Source organism: Lynx canadensis, chromosome A2, assembly GCF_007474595.2.
Source record: "Lynx canadensis isolate LIC74 chromosome A2, mLynCan4.pri.v2, whole genome shotgun sequence".
Lineage (NCBI taxonomy): Eukaryota > Metazoa > Chordata > Mammalia > Carnivora > Felidae > Lynx > Lynx canadensis.
In genome coordinates, this window is record NC_044304.2 from 81,132,186 (window position 1) to 81,158,530 (window position 26,345).

At 35.8% G+C, this 26,345-nt stretch overlaps 2 protein-coding genes across 3 annotated transcripts in view; one reads left to right on the forward strand and one right to left on the reverse strand.

Moving 5' to 3' along the window:
* CCDC146 (coiled-coil domain containing 146) overlaps nt 1–26,345 on the forward strand; it is a 115,312-nt gene that overhangs the window by 35,308 nt on the left and 53,659 nt on the right. The window lies entirely within an intron of this gene.
* Nucleotides 304–6,289, reverse strand: FGL2 (fibrinogen like 2). Its single transcript, XM_030307831.2, has 2 exons — nt 5,579–6,289; nt 304–3,095 (listed from the first exon to the last, which is right to left on the reverse strand). Exons 1-2 carry the CDS (start codon nt 6,192–6,194, stop codon nt 2,389–2,391), a joined length of 1,323 nt encoding a protein of 440 aa, XP_030163691.1. The 5' UTR covers nt 6,195–6,289; the 3' UTR covers nt 304–2,388.

Consider the following 26,345-nt stretch of genomic DNA (forward strand, 5'->3'; position numbering starts at 1 on the left):
TTTCTAAGGACTAGTTTTAGTCAACATTTTCAAAGAATGATAAAGTTTAGAAATAAAGTCTTATTAAGATAACAAATATTAGCCTTTAAAATGGAACCAATTTGTTAATAATCAATCCACATTTGTGAACATTAGCACATATTAGTGAATAAATATGTTAAAGCAAAACGCTCTTTCAGATATAATCTATTTCCATCAACATGTTAAAGATTAGCAAAGTATAAAATATATTTTATAAATGACATGAAATGATAAAATATAAAATATATTTTATAAATGACATGAAATGATTTCAAGAAGGAATTTCTATGTCACAGAATTTTTTATTGGAAAAGTGTCATAAAAGTATAATAGAAAATAAAATTTGATCCTTTGAAATAAGTGGAAAGATAAAAGGCAGCTTTTGAGTATTTACATGGATTAATGGATTATTTGGCAAATCTTCTGAAATGATAATCTCATTCCCATTATATCAGTGGATACTCACTTTATGAGCTATTTTTCTTTAGAACTGTATTTTGCGCAGAGTCCGTATATTTTCCTTTTTTCAGTGTGAGAAATAGAAGTTTGAGAGGATCAGATCCTGCTTCATGAGTCCATTTTGATCATGGGAATTGACTTAAACTTATGCATATATCAACAATTACAGATAGTAAATGAAAATTCTCTTATGTGAAATAAATACATTGTATAAAATAAAAATCTTCTTAATTTTTAAAAAAAAACAAAAAAGAATAAAAGTGTAAATCAGTTACATTTACATCTGTTATACTATTGAGTAGATATGAAGCTTTTGAAATGTACCATGATATTTTGTATTTTGGCTGTCACAATTCTCTTTGCATTTCTCTTGCCTTAATACTTTAATAGTATTCATAATAACTTAATTTTCATCATGTGTACCTGAAAACTTTGTATGTCATATATTTTTAAGAGTATCTTGCTTCTTTTTGGTTAGAATTTTCTATAAAGGGCAATATTTGAAAAAGTTACTTTGTTTCCTAAAGCTACTATCCTTCTTAATTATTTTCAAATTATGAGTAAAGTTGCATCTTTTTGAGTATATTTTGAGTTACTGTGGTAGAAACAAACTAGAAATTAAAGACTGAATACATTTCTATGACTCACATACAGTATAGTGTATTGTTTCAAATTTTATTCGAGTATATTTTAAATGTTCAACAGAATACCACTGTTCTCTCTGAAATGATCCCTTTTTTACTATGATTAAATTTAACACACTATTTTTTTAATAATCTTTAAAAAATGGTCTGCACTCCAGAATTAGTGAATTATAAAAGCTTCATATATTTTAGTTTGGTTAAAAAAAATAAACACCTGTATTTAAATTTTCTGATAAAAATATAAGCAATACACCAGTTAGGGTTGAGATATACATAATATTTGAACTACTATTCTATATATATCAAAATACATATGTCTTATAAAACTTAGCTTTCTATGAAGTGAATCACTTAATGAAAATATTGCTTTGGATATAAATGCTTTGGCCCTCAGAGTAATCTAGTCTATAAATAAATGCTTCATTCCCCACCCACACCTACCCTTCCAAAAGAAAGCCTACCAGTAGTCATGCACAGTAATGAGCAATCTTAAATTAAAAACTGTTGTGCAATCAAAGCAAAGGAAGCTAATTTTTATAGTAAAGCAGTTTTAACCATCCAACACCTAAAGAGTTATCAACTGTGAATTAATAACCTTTAAATCATGGTCTTTAAGGTTGAATTAATTTTCTGAATGCTTTTAGGAGTGACATTATGCTACCACCAAAATATTTTAAATGACAAATATTTTACATTTCACAAATAGTACATGAACAGGTTTAATTACATGTATTTCCCTTTGTCTGGGAGCTAAAATGCTGTAGGGTCTTCCTGACCCAAAAGAAATGCCATAAATTGAGAAGGTTTATCTCAGAATGAGGATTAAAGTATTTAGAGACATAAATAGCCAATAACTGACTATAGCCTGAAAAAAAGGTATTTAAGTCACAATCAAAATACAGATTACTTGTGTAAAAATCTAGCCTGCTAAATAAACAATGATTTCATAATTATAGCAAGTAACATAAGTAAATAGAAAATCTTTCAATTAATAGAAATTAAGGGAATCATAAATCTAATGTGTAATTCTCAACACTCCCAATTGCTTTGCAAATATTCATCTGGATAACAGTATAACACCAACAAAAGACGCCTATAAAATGTGTGCTTTTTCCGCTTTATTTCAAATGCTGTGTAGCATAAGAACCTATACCTAGAGATAAATTTTTAGTCATAGTAAAGGAGTATAAAACATATTCCAAAGTGCTCAAGGAATTAATTGCCGTATTAGGTAATAAATACCCAGAGGAATGAGTTTAGTGATTTATGGCTTAAAGTGCTTGGGTCTCATCATCATTTTAGCCTCTTTGAAGGAGGACTTGTAGCCACCAGGGTGTGCCTCAGTTATACCAGGCCAGGTGCCCCAGAAAATCCCATTACGGACACCTCTATATTTTTGGTGATAATATTTGCCATTTAAGTTTGCAGAAAGACATGCATCAAACCACCAGCCTGAACTGTAATAGAGCCCACAGTTCCCAGAGGGATACCGATCATTGTCTCTATCTGGGGTGGTGAAATACTTCAGATCATGGTTGTAATGTTTACTGAAATGTAAGGCATCTCCAGCTGTGCCGTTATAATTACCGATGTGCAAACGGTATTTGAGAAACTCGTTGGCCACATAAAATTGATCATACAAGGCATAGAGTTTGACACCATTAAAGTCTTCAAGATCAATTCTTAGAATCATTTCTTTACTTTTGGTCAAAAGATGAATTTTATCGTTCCCCAGCCAAAATTCTCTTCTGAGGTTCCCAAAGCCTACTTTGTAGTCTTGCCATGTTCTGGTGAAGTTGGTACTTCCATCGAGACGTGCCTGCAGCACTGTCCAGCCTCCCCCCATGGTCTCCATGTCACAATAAACTTCGAAGCTACTGTTTTTGGGATCCGGGGTGACTCTGTAGGTCTCACTGCTTCTTTTGCCTATTGTGTAGTAGTCAGAGCAATCTTTATATATTAGATGTTGAACTGAAGGGGGAAGAAGAGAAAGACATTGGATTTTGTTACTAAAAATGATGCACATGAAGAATTCTTTATATGTACAAAAGCAGTTTGATAATTTAGTCAGTGGTGTTCATGAAACCTTGCTCTGCAAAACTTACTTGAACCTGTTTAGCAAATGTTTATTAAAGCCTCAGAATAAGAACTTGGTGCTATAAAGCAGACAAGGCTCTCCAACATACTCTTGGTTGGTAATAATAGTAACAATGTTCACAAAAAACAACAACGAAGTCAATAAAATAGTTTTGGTAATTTAGTAATACTTAGTGAGTGCTACTTATGTGTTCTAGGCATTCTGCCAAAGACTTGATAACATTTTCACACTTAGTCTGCACGTTGACCTTATGATGTAGGTATTATTTCCAATCTGCAGGTGAGGATACTTAGTTAGGGTCAAAGAGAACCAGTGGCTTGGTCAACTTCACAGAAGCATTAAGTGGTAGAGCCAAGACATGTACTGAGATCTGGCTGGCTGTAAAGCTTGTTCTTGTAACTACTGCATTCCTTGGTCCTAAAGGTCAGATGCTTCCAACCCTTCTAGAACTGCATTCCATGTTTACAGAAGAAGCAGAGTTTCTATTTCCTTTCACCTAACGGGGCTGATATCCTCTTCTGCCAGAAAGTTTTATAGGATATGTTCCAAATTATGTATTAAAATTCTAATGTACAGACTTGATCATAAATTCATATTTATTTTACTTTCTTGACAACTAAATTAAGAAGCTCAAGTAAAAAAAGATTTTTTTCAATAATATACCAATATCCTTTTTTTAATGCTTCCACACATATGTTTGCAAACACTTTTCTCTTTCCAGTATTTTATTTAAATTCAAGTTAGTTAACGTATAGTGTAGTTTGGTTTCTGCAGAATTTAGTGAGTCATCGCTTACACACAACACCCAGTGCTCATCACAACATGTACCTCCTTAATGCCCAGCACTCATTTAGCCCATCTCCCCACCTCCCCTCCAGCAACCCTCAGTTTGTTCTCTGCAGTTAAGAGAGAACTTATGGTTTGCCTCCCTCTCTCTTTTTGCCTTATATTTTTCCTTCCCTTCCCCTATGTTCATCTGTTTGTTGCTTAAATTCTACATATAAGTGAGATCATATGGTATTTGTCTTTATTTGACTAACTTATTTCACTTAGCATCATACTCTCTATACCAACATTCTTATTCTGAATTTATTATCTGGAACGTATTTAGCCAGTGTTTCACATGTTTGGTTTCTAGAAAAGAACAACAGGTGGTTATGTTCAGGATGGTTCTGTAGGAATCAAATACAGGTATTTACTCTTAGATAATTTTTATAAGGATTTGGGCCAGATAAAGTAAGTTACTACTCAAATCAAAACAAAATCTGTTCATGTGTATTTAGAACTCAAAGTATTTCAACATTTCCCCTAAACTCTTAGTATAAAAATAGATGGTAGAATTTTGCTCATATCATTACAAGCTGCCATGCAGCAGCAAATCTAGTGTGCACCCAGGGATGTCACCTAAGATGTGAACTTCTGCCTTGCCATTCAGGGTATGTTCAGATACGGGCTGGCAGGAGTATTAGCAACAGTGGTTCTTGAAAGCCCCACCTTCAGATCCCTAGCAGATTCCTTGGGGATGGAGCACACATGAGGTGCTTGTTCCAAATGAATGTGATCTCCATCCAGGCACCATATCCCTTCAACCTTACATGCATGGTAAGTGGAGGTCCTAATGCAGAGATGGCTTTCCAAAGTGTAACAAGACCATCAGCAGCAGTGAATCAGGTGGAAAGCCAGCACTTGGAGGAACCAGTGCCACAGCTAGAAGTTTGTGGGCACAGTAGGTAATTAAGTTTGTGGTCTTCTGTCATGCCAAAACTCTCCCCTTAAAATGTTTTTGTGCCACTTAAAGCAAAAAGTTTTGCACACATATGAAGCCATATAGCTGCTTTTATTCCATTTATAAAATCTCCTGTTTTCACTAGATATTTGGGATTATGATTGGCAGATAAGTTAAAATCTTGCAAAGATTTCCTGTGGCCACATGAGAGGAGCAGTCAGCCAACCACAGGAAACTGACTTCCAATGAACAAAACACAGCTGGAAATACTGCCTTATCTGTGTTGTCTTCAAACACTTCAATGAGGAGATAGATAAGTGAAATGCAGTAAAATATTAAGAAATAATATCTCTCTACTTTGGTTTGTGTGTAGCTCTGGCATTAACAAACAAGATCTTTGAAATTGAAAGTGCTTTCTAATGGATACAGAATTATGATTTTTGTAATTAAGTCTTGTTTCTGTGGTCACATTTGCAAAGATATTAGTTTTTCCTGTACTACCTTGATGAATAAAAGGCTTAATTTCTTTCATCTGTCCTTTGTCTAACTTCTTTGCAAAAGTTAATGATTATAGATCCTGTCTAGCTATATAATATTCATGAACAGATGGTAAGAAGACATTATACATACCTGGACGTGACTGTATTTCTTCTTGATTGGGACACTTAGATGAACACTTGCCATCCAAACTATTGACTACAAATGTTAGATTTGCCACTTTGCTGTCAACATAATTTTCTATGTTGTTCATATTTACAAGGTTGAGCTTCTCCAGGCGACCCTGAAGCACATCGATCTCCTCCTTTGCATTCTTTAGGTCAGAGGACAGCTTGTTAACCTCACTCTCTAATTCTCGAACTCTGTTGTCATCGGCTTCTCCTAGCGCTCCTGGGCTAGGTAACAGCCGTCCATTTCTGCCCGGGTCTCGGCTGTCGTCAGCTTGCAGCTTGCAGTCTTGGCAAGATTTCTTGAGGCTATTTACCATTTCCTTGAGGTTCTGGACTTCCTTGAACACCTCCTCGATCCTGCCGAACTGCTTCGGGAGCTGAATGGTCAGTGGCGGCAGGCTCACCTGGTAGGGGCATTCGCTACCCTCCTCGCATTTCCCTCTGCTTTCTAGTCTCACCGGGCAGGCATCCTTGGCCATTTCATCTTTAACTTCCTCCGTTTCATTGTTCGCCACAACCAAAACGCCATAAGCCGCAAGGACAGCCGAGCTCAGCCCCCACCAGTTGGCTAGCTTCATCGTTGCTCGGCGGCGGCGGTGGCCCTCACCCCAGCAGGGACGCGTGCGGGCCGGCGCTGTTTTAATAGCCGCAGCTGCCTGCCTGAGTCAGGTTTTCTGTGTTCTCAGAAAAGGGCGGGAGCGCTTGCATCACCAGTTTCAGAATCACAGAGGAAGAGGAGACTGTCCTCTTTACACGCAGCTTGCCAAAACCTGTTATTTATTCTCAAAATAATACGCATCAGAATTACTGTGGTTGCCTGGGTGTACAGATTCCTCAAGTTTCACTTTTACCATTTAGTTTATGAAGCACCAGAAAAATCTTGGATTTCAAAATAATTATGCTTGAAATAAATTGTACTTAACGCCCCTGGAAAAACTAGCTTTTAAAGATAAAAAAAATTAATGTGCTAGTTACCCAGACTGAAGAACAGAAAGTTTACAAAAATGGAAATGGTCTTTTTTTCCTTTGTAGAATGGGGTGAGTCATCGGGGATTCTGTATATTCTTCATGTTGGAGTTTCAGGTGAAATGCTAAGCACTTAAATTTTTTTGTTAATATGGGAAAAAGTGCAGCTTTCAGACTCATGCCATGCACTTTTGTTTCATCTATTTGAAAAACAGAAGAAAACTGGTAGAAAGGGGTTACTTTCTATTCCTTTGGCTGTAGCCTAGCTAGTAGAAATGTCTACATGACAAAAGGTACATCATTGCCTTTCATCAAAACCAGCAGCCTCCTGCTTTCCTTCACCACGTTTGTGATTATATTCTACAGTTGCCCACGTGTGAATCTTTGAACTTTTCTTGGCTCTGTTCAGATTCTCCCTCTGTCCCCGGCATCTCTGCCTCCTCTTCCCACTGACAACCATGCCTCTGTGCTCTCTTCCTCCCACGGTGGGTTCCTCCACCTGGTCTCTATGCCACTTGCTCTAGCACTGCCCTGCCCACTTGTCAGACTTATGCCTTTTCAGACTTTCCTTGGTTTAAACCTTTTATCAATTTTCAACCTTTTCTCCTCAGAGGCTGAGAGGCAGGAAGGAGGGAACAGTTTCAATGGGAGAAACCACCTCCTTTTTAGATGTTTTGCATATTGGCATCTCATATAAGGTTTCTTACTTTAAAAAGGATATTTTTTGCTTTAAAAATAATTTCAAAAATAACTGACATGGATAAAAATCTAGATTCTTTATTGTGTTTTAAGGTACTCTGTAATCTATCTCATAGTTATTTCCTTAATTTGATTTCCTATGACTTTTCTATATATCCCCTTCATTCCAGCCAGATACCCTAGTCACCCTAACTCTTTATGTTCTCTAAGTGTGTCAGGCTCACTTTACACTTCGGCGATTGTGTTTATTCCTGAATACTTGGAAGACATGGATTCTAGCCCTGGATCTACCTGCTCTTGAATATACAGATCATTAACTTCACTGAGATTTGGTTCCTGTGCTGTGAAGGAGATATTTGCCTATTATTCCCTCATACAAGAATGATAGTTATAAAAACTTTGAGTGAAATGTTAAGGGAAAAGAATGCATTTAAGCATAACATTCTTTCCAGACAAATTTATCAAACACGTTTTATACACCTTATGCCTCATTTTTCCCCATCTTCTTCCAGGTTTTTAAAAAAATTAAGTTTGTTTTCTCTTCATTCCATTCAACATAGTCAAACCAATTTAGGCAAAATTTTTTAACCTTCTAAGAACATCTAATTAATCTCTTAATTTCATTTTTCTCTCCTCACCCGCTTTTAAGATCTGACACTCCCATGTTGTGAGGGGAGAAATAAATGAATGAATAGATAATTTTAAAAGAAAGAGAATAATGATAATATAGATAATATATAAAAATATTTTATAAATTAGAAATATATAGGAATAATATTTAGTTTAAGGTACATTATTTTTTATAAATGCCCTTATCTGGTTAGGGATACAATCGATATATTTAGCCAATTACTTATTAAGGATCTTCTATATATTCAGTGCTCTACTAGATTGTATATAAAATGCATGCCATGGCCTCATCCATTCAATCATTTATTCATTCATCCACCACCCACCCATTCATCCAACTATTCATTCATCCCTCCATCCATCCCTCCCTCCATCCCTTGCTCCATCCATTCATCCCTCCATCCATCCCTCCATCCTTCCCTCCATCCCTCCATCATATTAACTGAGCATCCTCTACATTCAAGACACCATTTGAGGCACTTAGACTATGCTAGTGATCAAATCAAACAAAAATTCCTTTTTCCTTCTTAGGCAGGGGTGTTGAGGAGCTTGTATTTTCTTCATGTTGGACTTTGAAGTAAATCATAAGCACTTTTAAAAGTTTCTGGGAGGCCTGAACGGCCCAGTTGGTTAAGCGTCCAACTCTTGATTTCTGCTCAGGTCATGATCTCATGCTTCGTAAGATCGAGCCCCACATTGGGCTCTGCACTGACAGCATGGAGCTTGCTTGAGATTGTCTCTCTCCCTCTCTCTCTACCCCTCCCCTGCTCACACATTTGCATGTTCTCTCTCTCTCTCTTTCTCTCAGAATAAATAAATAAACTTTCAAAAAAAAAAGTTTCTGAATCTAATAAAAGTGCAGCTTTCTGACTCTTGCAGTGGGCTTTTGTTTCATCTGTTTGAATTGGAGATTTGCTTTTCAAGCATCGCTGCTGATTCTTGGGCCCTGCGCCCCACCCCCACCCCAGCCGAGCGCCAGTGGCACATTCCACCTAAAAAGCTTGGACCTTCTGTGGGAACTGGCTCCTTCAGGACCCGTAAAAAAATTCCCCAAATAGAGGTACTGATTTATTGATCGGTTCTCATTGACACTGGCAGGTGATCCTCTGCGTTCTCAGTTTAAAACATCACTGGTCACTTACTGCAGGAAGACACTAGGTGACTACAACATGACAGAGGTTCAACCTGCCTAGTGAGTCTATAACCCATGGGGCCAGAGAGTATGTGCTACAATTATGCGAGAACGTTCACTAATACTATCTCGCTGCCTCCTCCCATCTCTTCAGTTACTAAGTGCACTTGCAGATGAGCAAAGAAAGGACTCAAAGCGTGTTTTATAGTTTTTAAGAACCTGGAGCTTACTCCAAAGTTCATGTGTTTTCTCCTATGCCACACTGCCATGTAGGGGGAAAGGATAACACTGGGAGGTACATTAGTACCACGTTGTGGGAACCTGGTGCTTCATCACTGCTTAGATCAATGGGGAGCCACTGAAGGTTTCTGAGCAAGGGAATACTGTAATGAGTTAAGTACTTTAGAGAAATTAATCTATCAGTGAAATACTCGATGCACTGGAAAGGGAAAGTTTAGGCAAGGAGAGCAGTTTAGAGGCCATTTTTATAGTTCAAGCCATTGTTTCCCAAAGTGTGTTTTCTGGAACGTGAATAACTAGATGTTGATGAATGTAATATGAAAATAGAGCCCCAGGACAAGCGGTTCTGAGAAATATCAGTCATACACTAAATTGTATTATGGCTGGTCAAGAGAAAAGTGATGTATGCTGCATTTGTCAAATGTTAGTTAACAGTAGGAAGCTTACCCCCCACCCCAGGTCCATTCTTAGGAATGAATCTTCTACTAGAAACCAGTAGGAAATGGGAGTTCTAGATGAGAGGTATTAGTGTGATGGCAGGAGGGGTGGTCAAGGCATTGCAGACATTATTTCCAAGCAGTGATAGAAGCCATGAGAGCTTATAACTGATCAGAAGTGGGGGGGGAGAAGGAGAACTATGAAATACAACTCTGGTTGAAGTTAAGTAATGTGGCAATGACAACTGGAAGGGAGCAGTAGATTGGGGAGAGTGTAGAAGTATTACTTCTGTTTGGAATACATTGACAAGCCATTAATTAGAGACATCTACCAAACAGTTGGACATCTAGGTATGAAATCATCACAGAATAAATGTGGGTATCAGTTTGAAAACCACAGATACCGAAAGGATGGTCAAAGAAACAGGACAGGAACCAGAAGAGTGTGGTGTCGTGAAGACCAGGAGAGAGGCTTTCAAGAAGGCAGCTAGCTATCAGATAATCAAAAGCTTGAAAAACTTTTGTCCAATCCTATGGAATTCCCACCATCTGACCTTGACCTTTTGCCTCCTCCCTTTTGCTGGAAAGTCTTCCTGGATTTTCTCATGCCCAGTCTGCCCTGACTCGAATATCACCTCTCATTCTCCACAGCAGCATCAGAATCTTCCCTCCAACCCCACATCTGTCCTCAACCCAGAACTGACAGATGATGCCCATTTAGAGATTTTTTTTCAAATCTAAACAAATTATTTAGCACCGACATATGGTGGGGTTTCTATTCAGACTTCTTTAGTGTTGTCTTATTCAAAGTATATTCAAGGGAGGATCTGCATTTACTGTATTTGGATCAGATTTCAAAAGTAAATTTCCATTTCCTATAATACGGTTTTTTTTAAGGGAACACTTTGATTCTATTTGTACCAAAGGAATATAATGACAATCATTATTTATAGCATTGAGATATTTTCACTGATACTACATGTATTAACATATTTGTAGTTTCTTATGTATTAAATTCAAGAGCCTTTGATTATTCTTTAGGGAATACATGTTTTTATGATAAGAAATGTTTAAACATTCACTTTTGAAAGTACTTGATTTGAAATGTCAACAGTAAATAATGTTTATTTTAATATTCTTTTGGGGTCTTAGTCCTTGTTCATTATAAATTTCACAGAACTTTAAAACAAAGCCCTGATTTCAGCAACCCATAGAGAGATCAAGAATTGCCTGATTTTGGTTAAAACTAGAATAAGAGTTGATCGTTTCTTTGGTCTGTCTTGCAAGTACCTCACTAGCATAGATGCAGCCTAGAAATCCCTCTAGTATGGACCTACCATGAAAGATCCATTATGTGAATTCTTAAGGGTTCTGGTTCAAAAGAAATATAGGGCATAAACAAACAAGGGTCCACTCTTTATAAGACTACAGAATATATACAGTTATCTGATGTGCTAATGGCCCAGATCTTCAGTGGGGTATTCAGGGCTCCTCGGGCTAGAATTTTATGAAACTATAATATTCCATGGAAGTTTTGAGATATCCATCAGTTGTCATCTATCAACAGTATCTCTTTTTACCATATACCACCCACCAAGCCAGGGATCATAAAGGATTGAAGAGATCCATGGGGCATGACATCTAATTTTGCTGTCATCTAATTTCCAGACACTTAGGAAACTTCATATAACCAATGTTGGAGAAACAAAATGTATTTATTTTTATTTCTATATTGAAAATACATCTTGTTTCTTTTCATATTCCTGAAACAAAACAAACAATAAAAGCATGGTAAAGAAATCATGAAAATCAAATTATGTCTCCCTCCTCCCCCAGTTGTGGCTTTCTGCATCTTCTCTTTGTCTCCCATTATTTCTGGTAGTTATGTCCTACAAAGTCACTGTTCCCAGGGGACATACTAGGTTAGGTTTCTGTGAACCTCTAGTCATGGTACTTTTGTCAAGCCATCAATACGTAACCTTTTTTTTTTTTTTTAAATTTTTTTTTTTTTTCAACGTTTATTTATTTTTGGGACAGAGAGAGACAGAGCATGAACGGGGGAGGGGCAGAGAGAGAGGGAGACACAGAATCGAAACGGGCTCCAGTCTCTGAGCCATCAGCCCAGAGCCTGACGCGGGGCTCGAACTCACGGACCGCGAGATCGTGACCTGGCTGAAGTCGGCCGCTTAACCGACTGCGCCACCCAGGCGCCCCAATACGTAACCTTTTTTTAAACAGGTTTCTGTTTAAAAACATCTTCTTTCATATTGTTGATTCATTAACATGGAACTCATGACCAACAGAACTATAATTCACACCTGAAGGAATCTTATCTAACACATGTATTTTCTCCGTAAGACATATCACAACCTTCTTGTACTTAAGAACACTAGGCAGCACTTCAGCACTAAGCTTAGGAGCACAAAAGTGTGAAAAAACATGACACTTAGGGGTGGGTGCCTGGGTGGCTCACTTAAGCATCCAACTTCGGCTCAGGTCATGATCTCGCCATCTGTGAGTTCGAGCCCCACATCGGGCTCTGGGCTGACAGCTCAGAGCCTGGAGTCTGCTTTGGATTCTGTGTGTGTGTGTGTGTGTCTCAAAAAATAAACATTAAAAAAAATTAAAAAACGAAAACAAGAAACAAAACAAAAGGTGACACTTAGACCACCGAAAGGATTCTGTTTACACCATGAGAGCTGAAGCAAGACAGCAGAGCTTCACCATTCTAGGGATGTCTGCAAATGATCCCCAAAAGCCACATGTATTATCTGGGGGTTACAAACAAATTTTAATGAGTAGGTGAATTTGCAAATACACTATCCACGAATAATGAGGACTGACTGTATACTGCTACAAAATCCAGAGCTTTAAATCCTTGGAAATGTCTGTACATTCATTCTAAGCTAAGAAGGTTAATTTGGTATTACCTGTTTCAGGTATTACCTTGCTTCCCTTGGGTTATTGTTTTTTGTCTTTATTTGGCATTTAAAAATAATATTTAAATTTTTATATAACATATTACATGTATAAACATACATCACATGTATGTGTTGTGTTTTATATATATATATATCATGTTATTAGATAATGTATATAAGTTGAATCATAAAATTTAGTTTAAAGATTTATTTTATTTAGTTTTTAATGTTTTTATTTGTTTTTGAGAGAGAGAGAGACACCACAAACAGAGGAGGGGCAGAGAGAGACAGAGACACAGAATTCGAAGCAGGCTCCAGGTTCTGAGCTGTCAGCACAGAGCCTGATGTGGGGCACGAACTCATGAGTTGCAAGATTGTGACCTGAGCTCAAGACAGATGCTTAACTGGCTAAGCCACCTAGGCGCCCCAAGGATTTAGTTTAATATTTTAGTTCATTCATCAGAATAGTGTGCATCTTAAATAATTAAATCATTATGGGAAAATGAAGATATTAAACTAAATCCACACTAGCTGAATAATTTCATGCTGAATACATGTCTTTTAAATGTCTACCTTTACTCTGAGACTCATTTTTGAAAGAACTCAAGTTTATCTGATGAAATATATGAAAACACATGAACTCTCTCAATAAAGGTTAACTTAAAGGTGTCTTGTATGGTGCTGGTAAGTAAAGAAAATTTATGAAATGGATTAAAGGTTGTATATAGTACATATTGAAACACTGACAGTTCATCCAAGTCCTTTGGGAATCTTTTTATGCATTTACAATATAGCATTCTAAGGTACAGCATTATGTTATTTAGTTTATTTCTTTTTCTGCTTCTAGTTTGATAATATCTGTGATTTGAGTCATTTCCTGTTCTTTTCAGTGAAAATCTTTCAGGGTAGAAGAAACTACTTCTAGATCATTATCAACAGATGTAAAATTGCTTGTCCCTTATTTTGTTTATTTTTAAGTATCCACTATTATTTATCACAGCTTTCCTTTGCTTGTGTATTTAATACAAAGTTGTTTTGACTATGTTTGTATGTACAAAAGATAGGCATGTGTTTTGACAACTGATACAAAGTTTAGCTGCAACAATTGCTTATACACAAAAAGATGAAAAAACAGGCATAAAAGTTGTCAGTCACATATAAATAAATTTAAACTAAATTTCCATTCGTTACTGTGATCATCTCAAAAATAGCATGTCATGATACAGTGAAAAGAACCTTAGGATGGTAGTTATGGAACTCGTGTTCTTAGGGAGGAAACTTCTGCTTTCTTGCCACTTAAGTAGGCTTTCATTTCCAAGTCTGTAATATGAGAAAGTCAAGTTAGGGATCACTAAGGCCCTTTTCAGCTGTAATAGTTTATGATTCTAAATGTTGTTCATCAGAAGCCATATAATAGGAAAGCAAATCATTAAAATATAAACCTAAGTACAGAGCATCCTTTAATTAAATCATTAATTACAATGGAAAACTATGAAGATCTGTTTCGTTTTAGCTATTCATCCAATGAATACTTATTTTGCATTTATGGAACCATGCTCTGTACTGGGCCCTAGGGATAATAAGGGTGAAAAAACAGACACTTCCTTACTTGGTAGAGCTTTAACCTGAAGAATACGTTCCAAGCCAGAGCCAGCCTTGGACAAAGGCAATGTGTTTGGCCTTAGAACATACTTGCCTTTTCTGAATCCTGCCCCCCCCACCCCAATCCCTCTCACTATGCCATAGCACTGGCCTCTCCTTTTGCTACTCCTGAGATGGCCATTTTTCAAGTCATTTTTTCCAAATTAGACCACAAAGGTTGTATAGTGTCTGTAAATAACCACTGCTACCTTGGATATATGCTGTCTAGGTAGAGAAAAGAGCTTCCTGTTTGTCCCCTTTATTAGGCTTATTTCTTTGCTTCTTAACCCATCTCCCTAACTACCACCACTCCAAAATCTTCTGTGTACCAAGCAGAAAAAGTGTTTAGAACAAAGGGGGTTTTAGAAAGAAAACCATACCCCATACAAATAGCACATGTAGCTTCCCTAGGTCTAAAACTTATTTAATGACTGTAGGGTTTATCAATTCAATAAATTATAAATTCTGCAGAATGCACAGAATAGATATAACCGTACCACTGAAAATATAAAAGCACAAGAGGTAAATATATTAAAACTTTCTGCTTTTTACATTTGCTCCTCTCCTATTTTTCCCCTCCTTTTTATATCTTTGCTTCTGTAGTGTGAAGCAGTGGGGGTAAGAAGGGGGAAACAGCATATGGATTGGGGGGGTTTGACTTTTCTCCTTTCTAGGGCAGGCACCAGAAGAGGAGCCTGGCCTGACTCGGAGAATCTTGGCCAAGTTTAAGTTGCTCTTCCTCCCTGCTCCACAAATAGCTAACATCTGCTGCTTATTATGTGCTCATCTTCTATAATTTTCCCCTCTAATTCCCACCCAAACATAGAAGACAGAAATATAATGTCGTGGAATAAAGTGGAGCTCTGAGAGATGGAGGTGGTGGGATAAAGATGACAGAGACAAAGAAACAGAAAAAAAGACTAGAGCGGGGGATGAAGAGAGAGAAATTGCATCATGGTGGGATCTTTTGTTTAATGTATCACAATATTTCGTTCAATGAAGATTATTAAATCCACATGTAAAGCTAATTTTACAGGATTTTCCTTTCTGGAGTGGATACTGAGGGAACAAATAGGATACGGTTGGAATCAGAGCATTAGGGCCTCATGATTGAACACCTCCTCCATCATTTTGACAGTGGCCAGGCATGTCAGTAGTTGCTCCAGATTACATTGTTATGATGCCCATCCGCAAAGTTAAATAAACTTTTAAGACATGCGAGTTCCAAACAGCTTAACCTAACAAACAGTGTGAGCTTTTAGTCAGCATATCCAACTTCCAAATGTTTAAAGGAGTTTTGTTGTGGAAGTGTTTGCCTTCATAACAACTTAATTCCTTGTAATTTCTTGAGTTTTTCCTATTTTGGAACACCTGTACTATAGCAAATAGCAAAATAGCATTGTCAGGGGGAAGGTGCATATACTAAATATATACTCCAGCAATTGATATAGAATATTTAGAACAAATAGTGTTTAGTGTTTACTAGAGGAACTTTAATATTAAACTGCTGTTGCAAGCTTTTCACCGTGCCACAAAACCTCAGGAAATGACGTTTCATGTTATCAAGACCAACGCCTTCATTTTACAGATGAGTGAACAGGTCTAGGAAAAGCTAAATGATCTGTCCAAACCTGACCAAGGCTGCTCACGTCTTCCAATTTCCCAACTAGCTATTCCAGCAAATTCTGGATTGATGTGTATAGTACTCTTAATTTGTCATTAGATTATAGAAAAATGCCACCAAAATATAGTTTACCCATATTAAAACTTTCCTAGTACAATGCTGCTGGGATTTTAGAAAGCAATACGGTTTCTTCAGGTCTTTCAAAAGAATTGGGAATTCCCATATGTGCTATTCACATGCCTTGCTGGGCATGAAAATGATTCAGACAATTTCTCCAACATATACAAATCTGTATCCATAATTTTTTTCCCACTTGTCTTTCTGTCTATGCTTGTTTGTATTGTCTGGCTTTAGAGTATAAATTCTTAAGATAATTATTTTTTGTAAACATCTTGTGCCCCAATCAAAGAGAATGAAATCTTGCCATTTGCAATAATGTGGATGGAACTAGAGTGTATTATGCTGAGTGAAATAAGTCAGGCAGAGAAAGACAAATAGCATACGATTTCACTCATATGTAGAATTTAAGAAACAAAACAGATGAACATAGGGAAGGGAAGGAAACGTAAGATAAAAACAGAGAGGGAGGCAAACCATAAGAGACTCTTAAATACAGAGAACAAACTGAGGGTTGCTGGAAGGCTGGTGGGTGGGAGAATGGGCTAAATGGGTGATACACATTAAGGAGGGCACCTGTTGTGATAAGCACTAGGTGTTAAACGTAAGTGATGAATCACTAAATTCTACTCCTGAAACCATTATTACACTATATATTAACTAACTTGGATGTAAGTAAAATAAAAGAAAAAGAAAAAAAACAACCACAAAAAAACCATCTTGTGCCCGACCCTGCCCAGAGCTGCATTCTAGAAGGCACGTGACCAGTTTTTTTTTAATCCCTTTTCTGAAAACTTTTTTTCTGATTACAAATAAAATACTTGCTTACTGTAAAAAAAGATTAGAAAATAGAGAAATGCATATGAAAATTATAATCCTACTTCTTTATTACCATGGTAAAATAACCATAACACTAAATGCACCATTTGAACCATTTTTAAATGTACATTCGGTGGTATTAAGTACATTCACTGTTGTGCAACCATCCACCTCCAGAGCTTTTTCATCACCCCATACTGAAATTCCGTACCCATTACACAGTAAATCCTCACTCCTCGCTGTCCCACTCCTGGTAATCACTGTCCTACTTTCTGTCTCCATGGACGTGACTGTTCGAGGTATCTCAAGTAAGTGGAGTCATACAATATTTGTACTTTTGTACCTGGCTTATTTCACTTAGGATAATGTCTACAAGGTCTGTTCATGTTGTAGCGTGTATCAGAAAGAATATCATTTCTTTTTAAGGCTGAATGATATTCCATTGTACATGTATATCACATTTTGTTTATCTACTGCTCTGTTGATGGACATTTGAGTTGTTTCCACCTTTTGGCTTTAATGAATCATGAGGCTACAAAAATGGGTGTACAGATATCTGTTCAATACTAGCCATCTGAATGAGTGTGAAGTGATATCTCACTGTGATTTTGATTTGTATTTCCTAGTGATTAGTGATGTTGAGCATCTTTTAATGTGCCTATTGCCATTTATATTCTTTGGAGAAAGGAATTTTCAGGTCCTTTATTCATTTTTGAATTGGGCGGTTTGGGTTTTTTGTTGTTAAGTGTAATAATACTTCTGTTAACATTTTGGACTATTTCAAATAATTTTTCTGAATGTGTAATTTTATAAAAAAAATAGACCACCTTCTACATAGTTTTTAATCTTTTAAAATTTTGAAGCATAATACACCTATGTTAAAGTGTCTAAAATATAAAGGTATAAGTTAAATCAAATACTCAACCACTACCCAGGTCAAAAAATAAAATGTTGCCAGCTCCCAGAAATTCCCTTTATAGCCTATCACTCTACCTGTAGTAGCTACTGTGACTTTTATAATCCTTTTTAATTGTTCATAGTTTTATCACTTAAGCATGAATCCCTGAACACCATACTTTTTATTTTACCTATATTTTAAATTTGATGTAAATAGAATCGTACAAAATGTATTTTTGTGTTTGACTTCTTTCACTCTTTATATTTGTGAGAACTATTCATATTTTTGCATGTATTTTTCTATTGTATTTTTATGCCAATATTACTTATCCATTATATTGCCTATGGAAATTGGGGGTGTTTCCAATTTTCATCAATTGCTAATAATGGTAGTTGAACGTTCTTGTATGTTTCTTGGGTTACTCATGCATACACCTGAATGGGCACTTACCAAGAAATAGAATTGCTTTGAGAAAGGGATTGTTAGGCAATTTTTCATGTAATTATCAGTCATTTGGTCTTATATTTAGTGACATATTTTTATGATCACTAGTCATTTTGTGGTGGTTTTTTGACCTCTAAAACTTTTTTTATATATAAAGTTGTGTTATTAACCCTTTGTATATCAAGTGTTTGCACAGTTTTCAAGTTTGACACTTGATTTTTAAGTGTGTATGTAGATATGTGGAAGTCTTTAGATGTTGTGTGCTTATATTAGTTGTTTCCCTTTGATTCCTTCACAACACTACAATCATATAAAATATCCATGTGTATTTTGTTCTTATTTTTATAGTTTCATTTTTTGTTTTGATTTTAAAACTTTAGAATATATTTTTAAGTAAAATATGAGATAGGGGCCTGGCTTTATTCTTTCCCCAAATGTTTAATTTTGTTCTTTCAATACACTGTGTTGATGAATTCCATCTTTTCCTTGCAGTGACTTGAACTTGTATATTAAGTTATGCATAAACAAGCTATTTTCTGATTACAATGATAAAGCAGCACTCTATTCTGGTGCTACTGTCATACTGTTTAAATCTCATAGGTTTATAATACATCTTCAGTCTAAAAGGGAGATTTCACACTTAACAGTCTTCCTTTTATAAAATTTATTGTTTCAACTGTACTTTATAATCATCTTTTATGCTCTAAAATTCTATTGATTAATTCAGAGGTAAATGGCCTCTTTTAAAGTATTTTTATCATCCTAGGACATTTGTTCAAATCTGCTTTTACATTTCCCTATGTATTAGTAGTTTTCTATATATAGATTTTCACATTCTTAATGATTATTTCCAGATTTTTTATCTTTCCCATTGCTATTACAAATGGGATCGTTTCTTCAATATGTTTTCAAGCTTCTTATTAAGAAAGCTATATTTTGGGTGTGCTCAGTCAGTTGAGCATCCGACTTTGGCTCAGGTCACAAGCTCACAGTTCATGAGTTTGAGCCCAGTGTCGGGCTCTGTGCTGACAGCTCAGAGCCTGGAGCCTGTTTCAGATTCTGTGTCTCCCTCTCTCACTCTGCCCCTCCTCCGCTTGCACTTTATCTCTCTCAAAAAAAATTTTTTTTAATTTAAAAAAGAAAGCTATATTTTTTTAAATTTGTTTTATAAATGGTCACCTCATTTTACTATAACATTATTTTGTATTTTTCATGTAGGCATTTCTATCAGATGTAAATAATGAACATTTGTTTCTTCTTTCTCACATATACACACATCATTTTCTTGTCTAAATGCCTTGGCACACATTTTCTGAATCATATTCAATGACCATGCTTTTATCAGGTACCCTTCCTTACCTTATTTCTGACTTTAATGGGAATGCCTCCAGTGTTCTATAATTAAATGTGATGCTGGCTATTTGTTTGAAATTTGCATTTTTAAAGATAATAAATTATCACTAGTTATTATTAGGCCTGTCAGTGTGTGTCTGATTCTAGCCAACATGGCAGGAGGCAGAGCAGCAGAGTGAAAAGAGGAAGGACTCTGGAGTCACAGAAAATGTGAACCCTCGTTTCTCTCCTTAGAGCATAGCCTCTCTGTGACATACCTCTCTCATAGGATTATTAGAAGAATTAAATGAGAGAGCATATTCAAGTCCCCCAGTACATTTTTCTGGCATATATTATTATGCATATGTTAACTCTTATACTGAAACCTCATCTAAGCACTATAGTTTAGACTGTTCACATTTTCCCATAAGTTTGTGTGTAAGACTAATATTCTATTCATGTCTGCAATAACCCATTTATAAATCCATGATAGTTTGCAATACACTGATAATTACACCATCTGTTTTTCAATGCTCAGGATAAGGATACCCTCAGTGAAAACCTTTGATGTGATACTAATTATTGCTAACACTCTCTTTACTTCTGTGGAATAAGGTGTTGTCTCTAATGAGAAATTCAGAACCATATTCAAAGTATCAAAATGTGGATTTTATTCCTTTATGCTTTCTTTTTAAACTAGTTGACATAGTCTATTCTAATTCTTTGGCATGTTCTTTTCATCACCTCTATGGCTGGCAAGTATTCATTCTCTGAGGATAGATTTGGGTTTCAAGGAGAGTGAAAGGTCCTCTTAGCTCACTGTAGAGCTAAGTTTGGTGTTTAAGACAGGAAATCAAGCCAATTGATAGGGATTTTGTTTCAAAGCAAAGTTGTCTATTCTGATGATTAAGTATAATAATGATTATTATAATATATAATTATATATAGACACAACATAAAGTTCTTGGATTAAGTTGATAGCCTTTAAAGTATTTTAGGTCAACACTCACTTGGATATCTAAACTCTGGTTCTTTTGGTTATCAAGAAATGTATAACCCTTTAATGAAAATTTTCAAACCTATACAAAAATAAAGAAAATCATATAATGAACCCGAATGCCCATTACCTAGTTTCAATTTATGGCCAATCTTGAGTCAGCCCCCACTCATTTCCTACACCACCCAATTCCATATTATTGTGAAGCAAATCCCTAAATTATCCAAGAATTTTATTTATAAACATTTCCATATGTATCTCTAAAAGGCAAGAACTCCCTTAAACTGTAGCCACAATGCCATCATTATTCTCCCCCAACTAACAAAAATTCCTTAATATCATCAGATATCCAGTCAGTATTCATATTTCTCTAACTGTCCTATATGATTTTATGATTACACAGTTATGCACCAACATAGTTACGTTTGATCGATTTATTTTGTTTTCAATTTTTAGAATTGCTTTTCAATTTAATTTTATAGTTAAGGTACTGTTCTACACCATCTCTCCAAAACAAAGTATATTCAAAGAATTCTAACTTTTATCCCCAGGCCCTCCACCCTGATCCCTGTCTCTTCCTATAATATAATTCTATTTCAAGGTTTATCTTTCCTTTATATTTGCATATATCTGTTTTTATTCATAACATAGCTTCTGGAATTTAGGAAGATCTGTGCTTTTGTTATAATGTTATGTTTATATTCATATTATTATATCATACCCTTTTCCCTCTTTTTAAAAAAATGTTTTATTTATTTTTGAGAGAGAGTGTGTGTGAGTGGAGGAGGGGCAGAGAGAGAGGGAGACAGAGGATCCAAAGTGGACTCTGCACTGAAACAGCAGCAAGCCCAATACAGGGCTCGAACTCAGGAATGGTGAGATCATGACCTGAGCCCAAGTCGGACGCTCAACCGACTGAGCCACCCAGGTGCCCCTCCCTCTTTCTTATAATTAGTTTTGACTACTGTCTCTTGGTTTCCCACTATAAATGATATCAAAATTAACTAGTATGTCTTCTTACCCCCATCCCGCCTCACAGCATCAATTTGACACAGTACCCTTTCATGGATATCATCCACCTCTTCATGGTATTTCATATCTGCCAATCTATATTGCCTTAAGTTCTCTAAATGTTTCACATTGTCTCCATGCCATCAGCAAGACTATGCTACTCATTTCTGAGTTTCCTTAATTCACAAAAATGACTGACAGAATAGGACTGTGGCCAAATCCCTGGAAAGCTTCTCACCAGCTGTGACCTTGGTCAAGTTTCTCAACCACCTCGAGTTTTGTTGCTGTTGTTGTTGTTAAAATAAAAGCTTTATTTTTTTAATAAAATTTTAAAAATATATTTGTTAAAATTTGGATTATAATACTTATTTCATGAGGTAATTGTGAGGACTAAATGAGATAATATACATAAAACACATAACATATAGCAATCTTTCAATAAATAAATAAATAAATAAATGTATGTTAAGCATTATTTTTTTAAAGTTTTTATGTAAATTTCAGTTAGTTACCATACATGTAAAATTGGTTTCAGGTGTACAAAAGAGTGATTCAACACTTCCATACAATACCCGGTTCTCATCACAAGTGCACTCTTTAATCCCCATCACTGGTGTACATTGGTGATATAGTGGTGAGCATAGCTGCCTTCCCATCACCTATTTAACCCATCCATCTCCACCCAACGCTCTCTGGTAACCATCAGTTTGTTCTCTATAGTTAAGGGTCCGTTTCTTGGTTTGCCTCTTTTTTTCCCCCTTTACTAGTTTGTTTTGTTTCTTAAATTCCACATATGAGTGAAATCACAGGGTATTTCTCTTTCTCTTCCTCTGTCTCATTCATTTCGGTTAGTGTACTACTCTTTAGCTCCATCCACATCATTGCAAATGGCAAGATATCATTCTTTTTGATGGCTGAGTGATATTCCACACAAGCATCTTTATCCATTCATCAGTCCATGGGCATTTGGGCTCTTTCCATAATTGGGCTATTGTTGATAATGCTGCTATGAACATTGGGATGCATGTACCCCTTTGAATTAGCATTTTTGTATCCTTTGGATAAATACCTAGTAGTTCAATTGCTGGATCACAGAGTAGTTCTATTTTGAACTTTTTGAGGAACATTCATACTGTTTTCCACAGTGGCTGCACCAGTTTGCATTCCCACCAACAGTGCATGAGGGTTCCTTCCTCTCTGCATCCTCACAAACACCTGTTGTTTCCTGTGTTGTTAATTTTCTCCATTCTGACAGATGTGAGGTGATATCCCATTGTAATTTTGATTTTCATTTCCCTGATGCTGAGTGATGCTGAGCATCTTTTCATGTGCCTGTTAGCCATCTGTATGTCTTCTTTTGAAAAATGTCTATTCATGTCTTTTGCCCATTTTTTAACTGGATTATTTGATTTTTGGGGTGTTAAGTTTGGTAAATTCTTTATAGATTTTGGATATTGACTCTTTATCAGATATGTCATTTACAAATATCTTCTCCCATTCCATCAATTGCCTTTTAGTTTTGTTGATTTTTTTTCCTTCACTGTGCAGAAACTTTTTATGAAGTCACAATAGTTTATTTTTGCTTTTGTTTCCCAAGTATTACTTTCAATAAGAGATAAAAGAAGAATGATTAATTTGTACTTTGTGTATTAATTCACTTGGTAAATATTTATTGAATCAATTCATTTCAGGAATTGCTCATTTATTTAGTAAATATTTATTGAAAGACTACTATTTGCTAAGCAGTCACATGTGTTATTTCTTTCACTTACTCAAGTATTTGTGAGTTCCACATGGGGCAGACCTTGGAGATATAGTGATGGGAGAAATGGACCTGGTCCCTACCTTAATGGAACTTCCAGTCTTCCATCCTACCACAAGTCATAAATTATGCTATTTCTGAATAAATTCTTTTTGTCCTTATAAATCCCCTCTTGGAATCCCTAGTGTGCTGGTGCCTGACTTGCCTGGAAATAATTTTCTCATTTGACTGCATTACTGGATGTTCACTTCCTATTTGGCCCAAACTTCCACTAAAATGATAACTATTGGAGTAAGTTGTTTGGAATTTATTATCTGCACTTCCCTTACAAATTATAATTTTTTTTATCAAGTCCTAAAGTACAGGACCAAAGGGATAATTAACTGCAAGGATAATATTTGTAGATTTTTTAAAAGTCCTCTATGTTAATTAAAAAGTAAATAACAACAACAACAAAAACAACAACAACAACAACAACAACAACAATAATAATAATAATAAAAGACTTTCCTGAATAAGAAAGCAAAATCTTGGGGGAAAAAAAAAGAGGCTTTGTTCTCTTTACCCTTTCTGCTGCTTCTTGACTTTCCACAGGGATAGCAGTCATTTTGTGACTATGAAGACAAGGAGGCAGGCACAGAGAAGCCTGGTTCCTCGATGAAGGTAACCTCAGCTAGCCTGAGGTAGCTGTACCAATCCTGGGTCTTATTATGAACTGAATGAATGAATGAAATAAAAAATACAAGTCCTTTATGTTAACTGAATGTTTCCTGTTTTTTGGCCCCAACAAAATTTACTGACTGATACATTTTTTCACAGTGTCTTCATAATCTTTTTAGCTTATTTTTGTCCCATGGTGTTTTATTGAAATGAAAACACATTTCAACATCCAAATAATAAACTATTTCATTTTAAGTGAATTTTAAGTATCTCAATTAGTTAAAAAATTGTCAGATTCAAGTTTATTTGATAAAATTATCAGTAGTTGAAATGGAAAAACAGCAAAAAAAAAATCTCAAATTTTAAAGTGTTAAGTACTAAATCTCAGATAATGCAGTCAGACACCCTTGTGCTCTGGTAGTTACACGGATAGGCAAAAGAGACAGATACAACCCCAAGGAATATGACATTCCAAAAAGTTTGTGCAAGAGTTTTATAAATAGAGCCATTCTCTTAGTCAATTGACTATTTTCTACCTTGAGATATAGATAGGTAGATAGATAGATCTCATATAAATATATAACATAAAATATGTACAGAGCCCCAATCTCAAATGCCTATAAGGTCCATAAAAGTAACATAAATGATTGGAACAGCCTAGGTATTAGTACATGGGCCATGCATTGCATGGGTGGGGCAAACTGTTCTTTTTTAAAAAGGGCAGCCTCTTTTAGTATCTCTGAAAGTCAGCCTGTGCTAAATGCCAATTGATTGTTGCAATATTGGAATATGAATCCAGTGTCATCAAATCTAGTAATTTTTCGAGAAGCCGAAAATTCCATTTTTATATAAAATCTACCAATTTTTAAATGTTGCCAACTAATTCTCTAATTTTATTTTTAAATTGTGCATACTAAAAACATCTGCAGAGTGTATTTATACTATTGGCTACTAGTTTGCTCTTGTGAAATATGCTGTTATGATATGGATTAAGGTCTATCTGATATATATTTAAAGAGTAGGTAGTGTCTTACCTTCTTTTCCTGATATAGAAATCTGTAGAAATGAAAAAAAAATCTGTAGAAATGGTTGCATATCCTTAAACTGTTACAAGCTATCAGAAATAATTGGAAATGTGGCATTTCCATGAAATGAGGCTATTTGTGTTTGCCAGAAGGCACATTAAAATATTTTGTAATAGTTGACTTAGTGAACTGGAAACAGCTGTGTTTGGCAAAATGTTTGTTACAATCTATTTTTCAACTTTTTTGTTTTTCATTTCTTTTTACTTTTCGTTGCTTGGTATCAAAATTGGTATCAAGTGAAGAAAGTTAAAGTTATACTTGGTGGTATTATATGGTTTTCTTTCCTTTGTCCAAAACGAAGACAAGCTAACAAACTGTCTCCGAATATCATAAAAACCAGATTTCTTGGAAAACTATGTTAATTTCTGAATATTCCACCCTTTTCTGAGGAAATTCCAGGATAATTTGTTATATAATTGCCATGGGTAATAGCTATCCATCTGTTACCATTCAATTACAGTATTTCAGAAAATTTATAAGGTGACTAAGTGGTTCACATTAGTACATAAACTAAGAAGATTCTTAGGATCTAACCTTATATTTAAATGTAACACTTTATGATATCCATTTAGTTATTAAAAAATTCTATTATCTTGCCCTTTAAAGAGTTTTTGTTAGGATTCAAATATTCATGTATTAGATTTTCTGCTTTATTTATGCATTTGAATCTCTCTGGTACTTAAATTTGGCCCACTAATCTACTGAAGTTATTAATATCAACTATGGGCAGAGTGATCCATCCTCAGAGATAGAGCATGTTGAATTTAAGACTTGTCCTAGGTGGCAAGCTGTCAGGAGAAAATGTGTGACAAATGTTCTCTTCAAAGGTGCTCACTATTCCATTCCAACCTGTACACACGAAGGGTGTGCCACATACAGTCAACCAATCCATAAATCTCCCACAGTCAATATCAGGTTTATGTCATCTTACCTTTACACACATGTGCACACACGCACACACGCACACACACACACAAACACCCTTCAGGCTGCTGGTATTCCTTCTAGACTTACTTCTTTATATTCTTGTGGTGATGCCCTTGATGATCATTTCAGCCCAATTCACACATGTATGTGGAGAGGGAAAGTCATATACTGAAATTTCCTTTTGTGGTATGTTCAACCCTTCAGGTCACACCCCCACTCTGCTAGATACTGATAGGTTCTTCAGACATGTACTATACAAGGTTCTTGGGGCACTAGAATGATCCCGGCCTTCAGAGAGCTTTTCATCTGGTGGACAGACATGTGAGCAAGACTTCAATGCTGACAAGATATGTATTCTAATTGAGGAATGTGTAAGATATAATGGCC

Excerpts from the sequence above, each read along its gene's own strand:
- FGL2 (XM_030307831.2), bottom strand. The coding sequence starts at position 6,194 with ATGAAGCTAGCCAACTGGTGGGGGCTGAGCTCGGCTGTCCTTGCGGCT. Across the intron at positions 3,096-5,578 it reads AGAAATACAGTCACGTCCAG|TTCAACATCTAATATATAAA; the intron begins GTATGTATAATG and ends TTCCCCCTTCAG.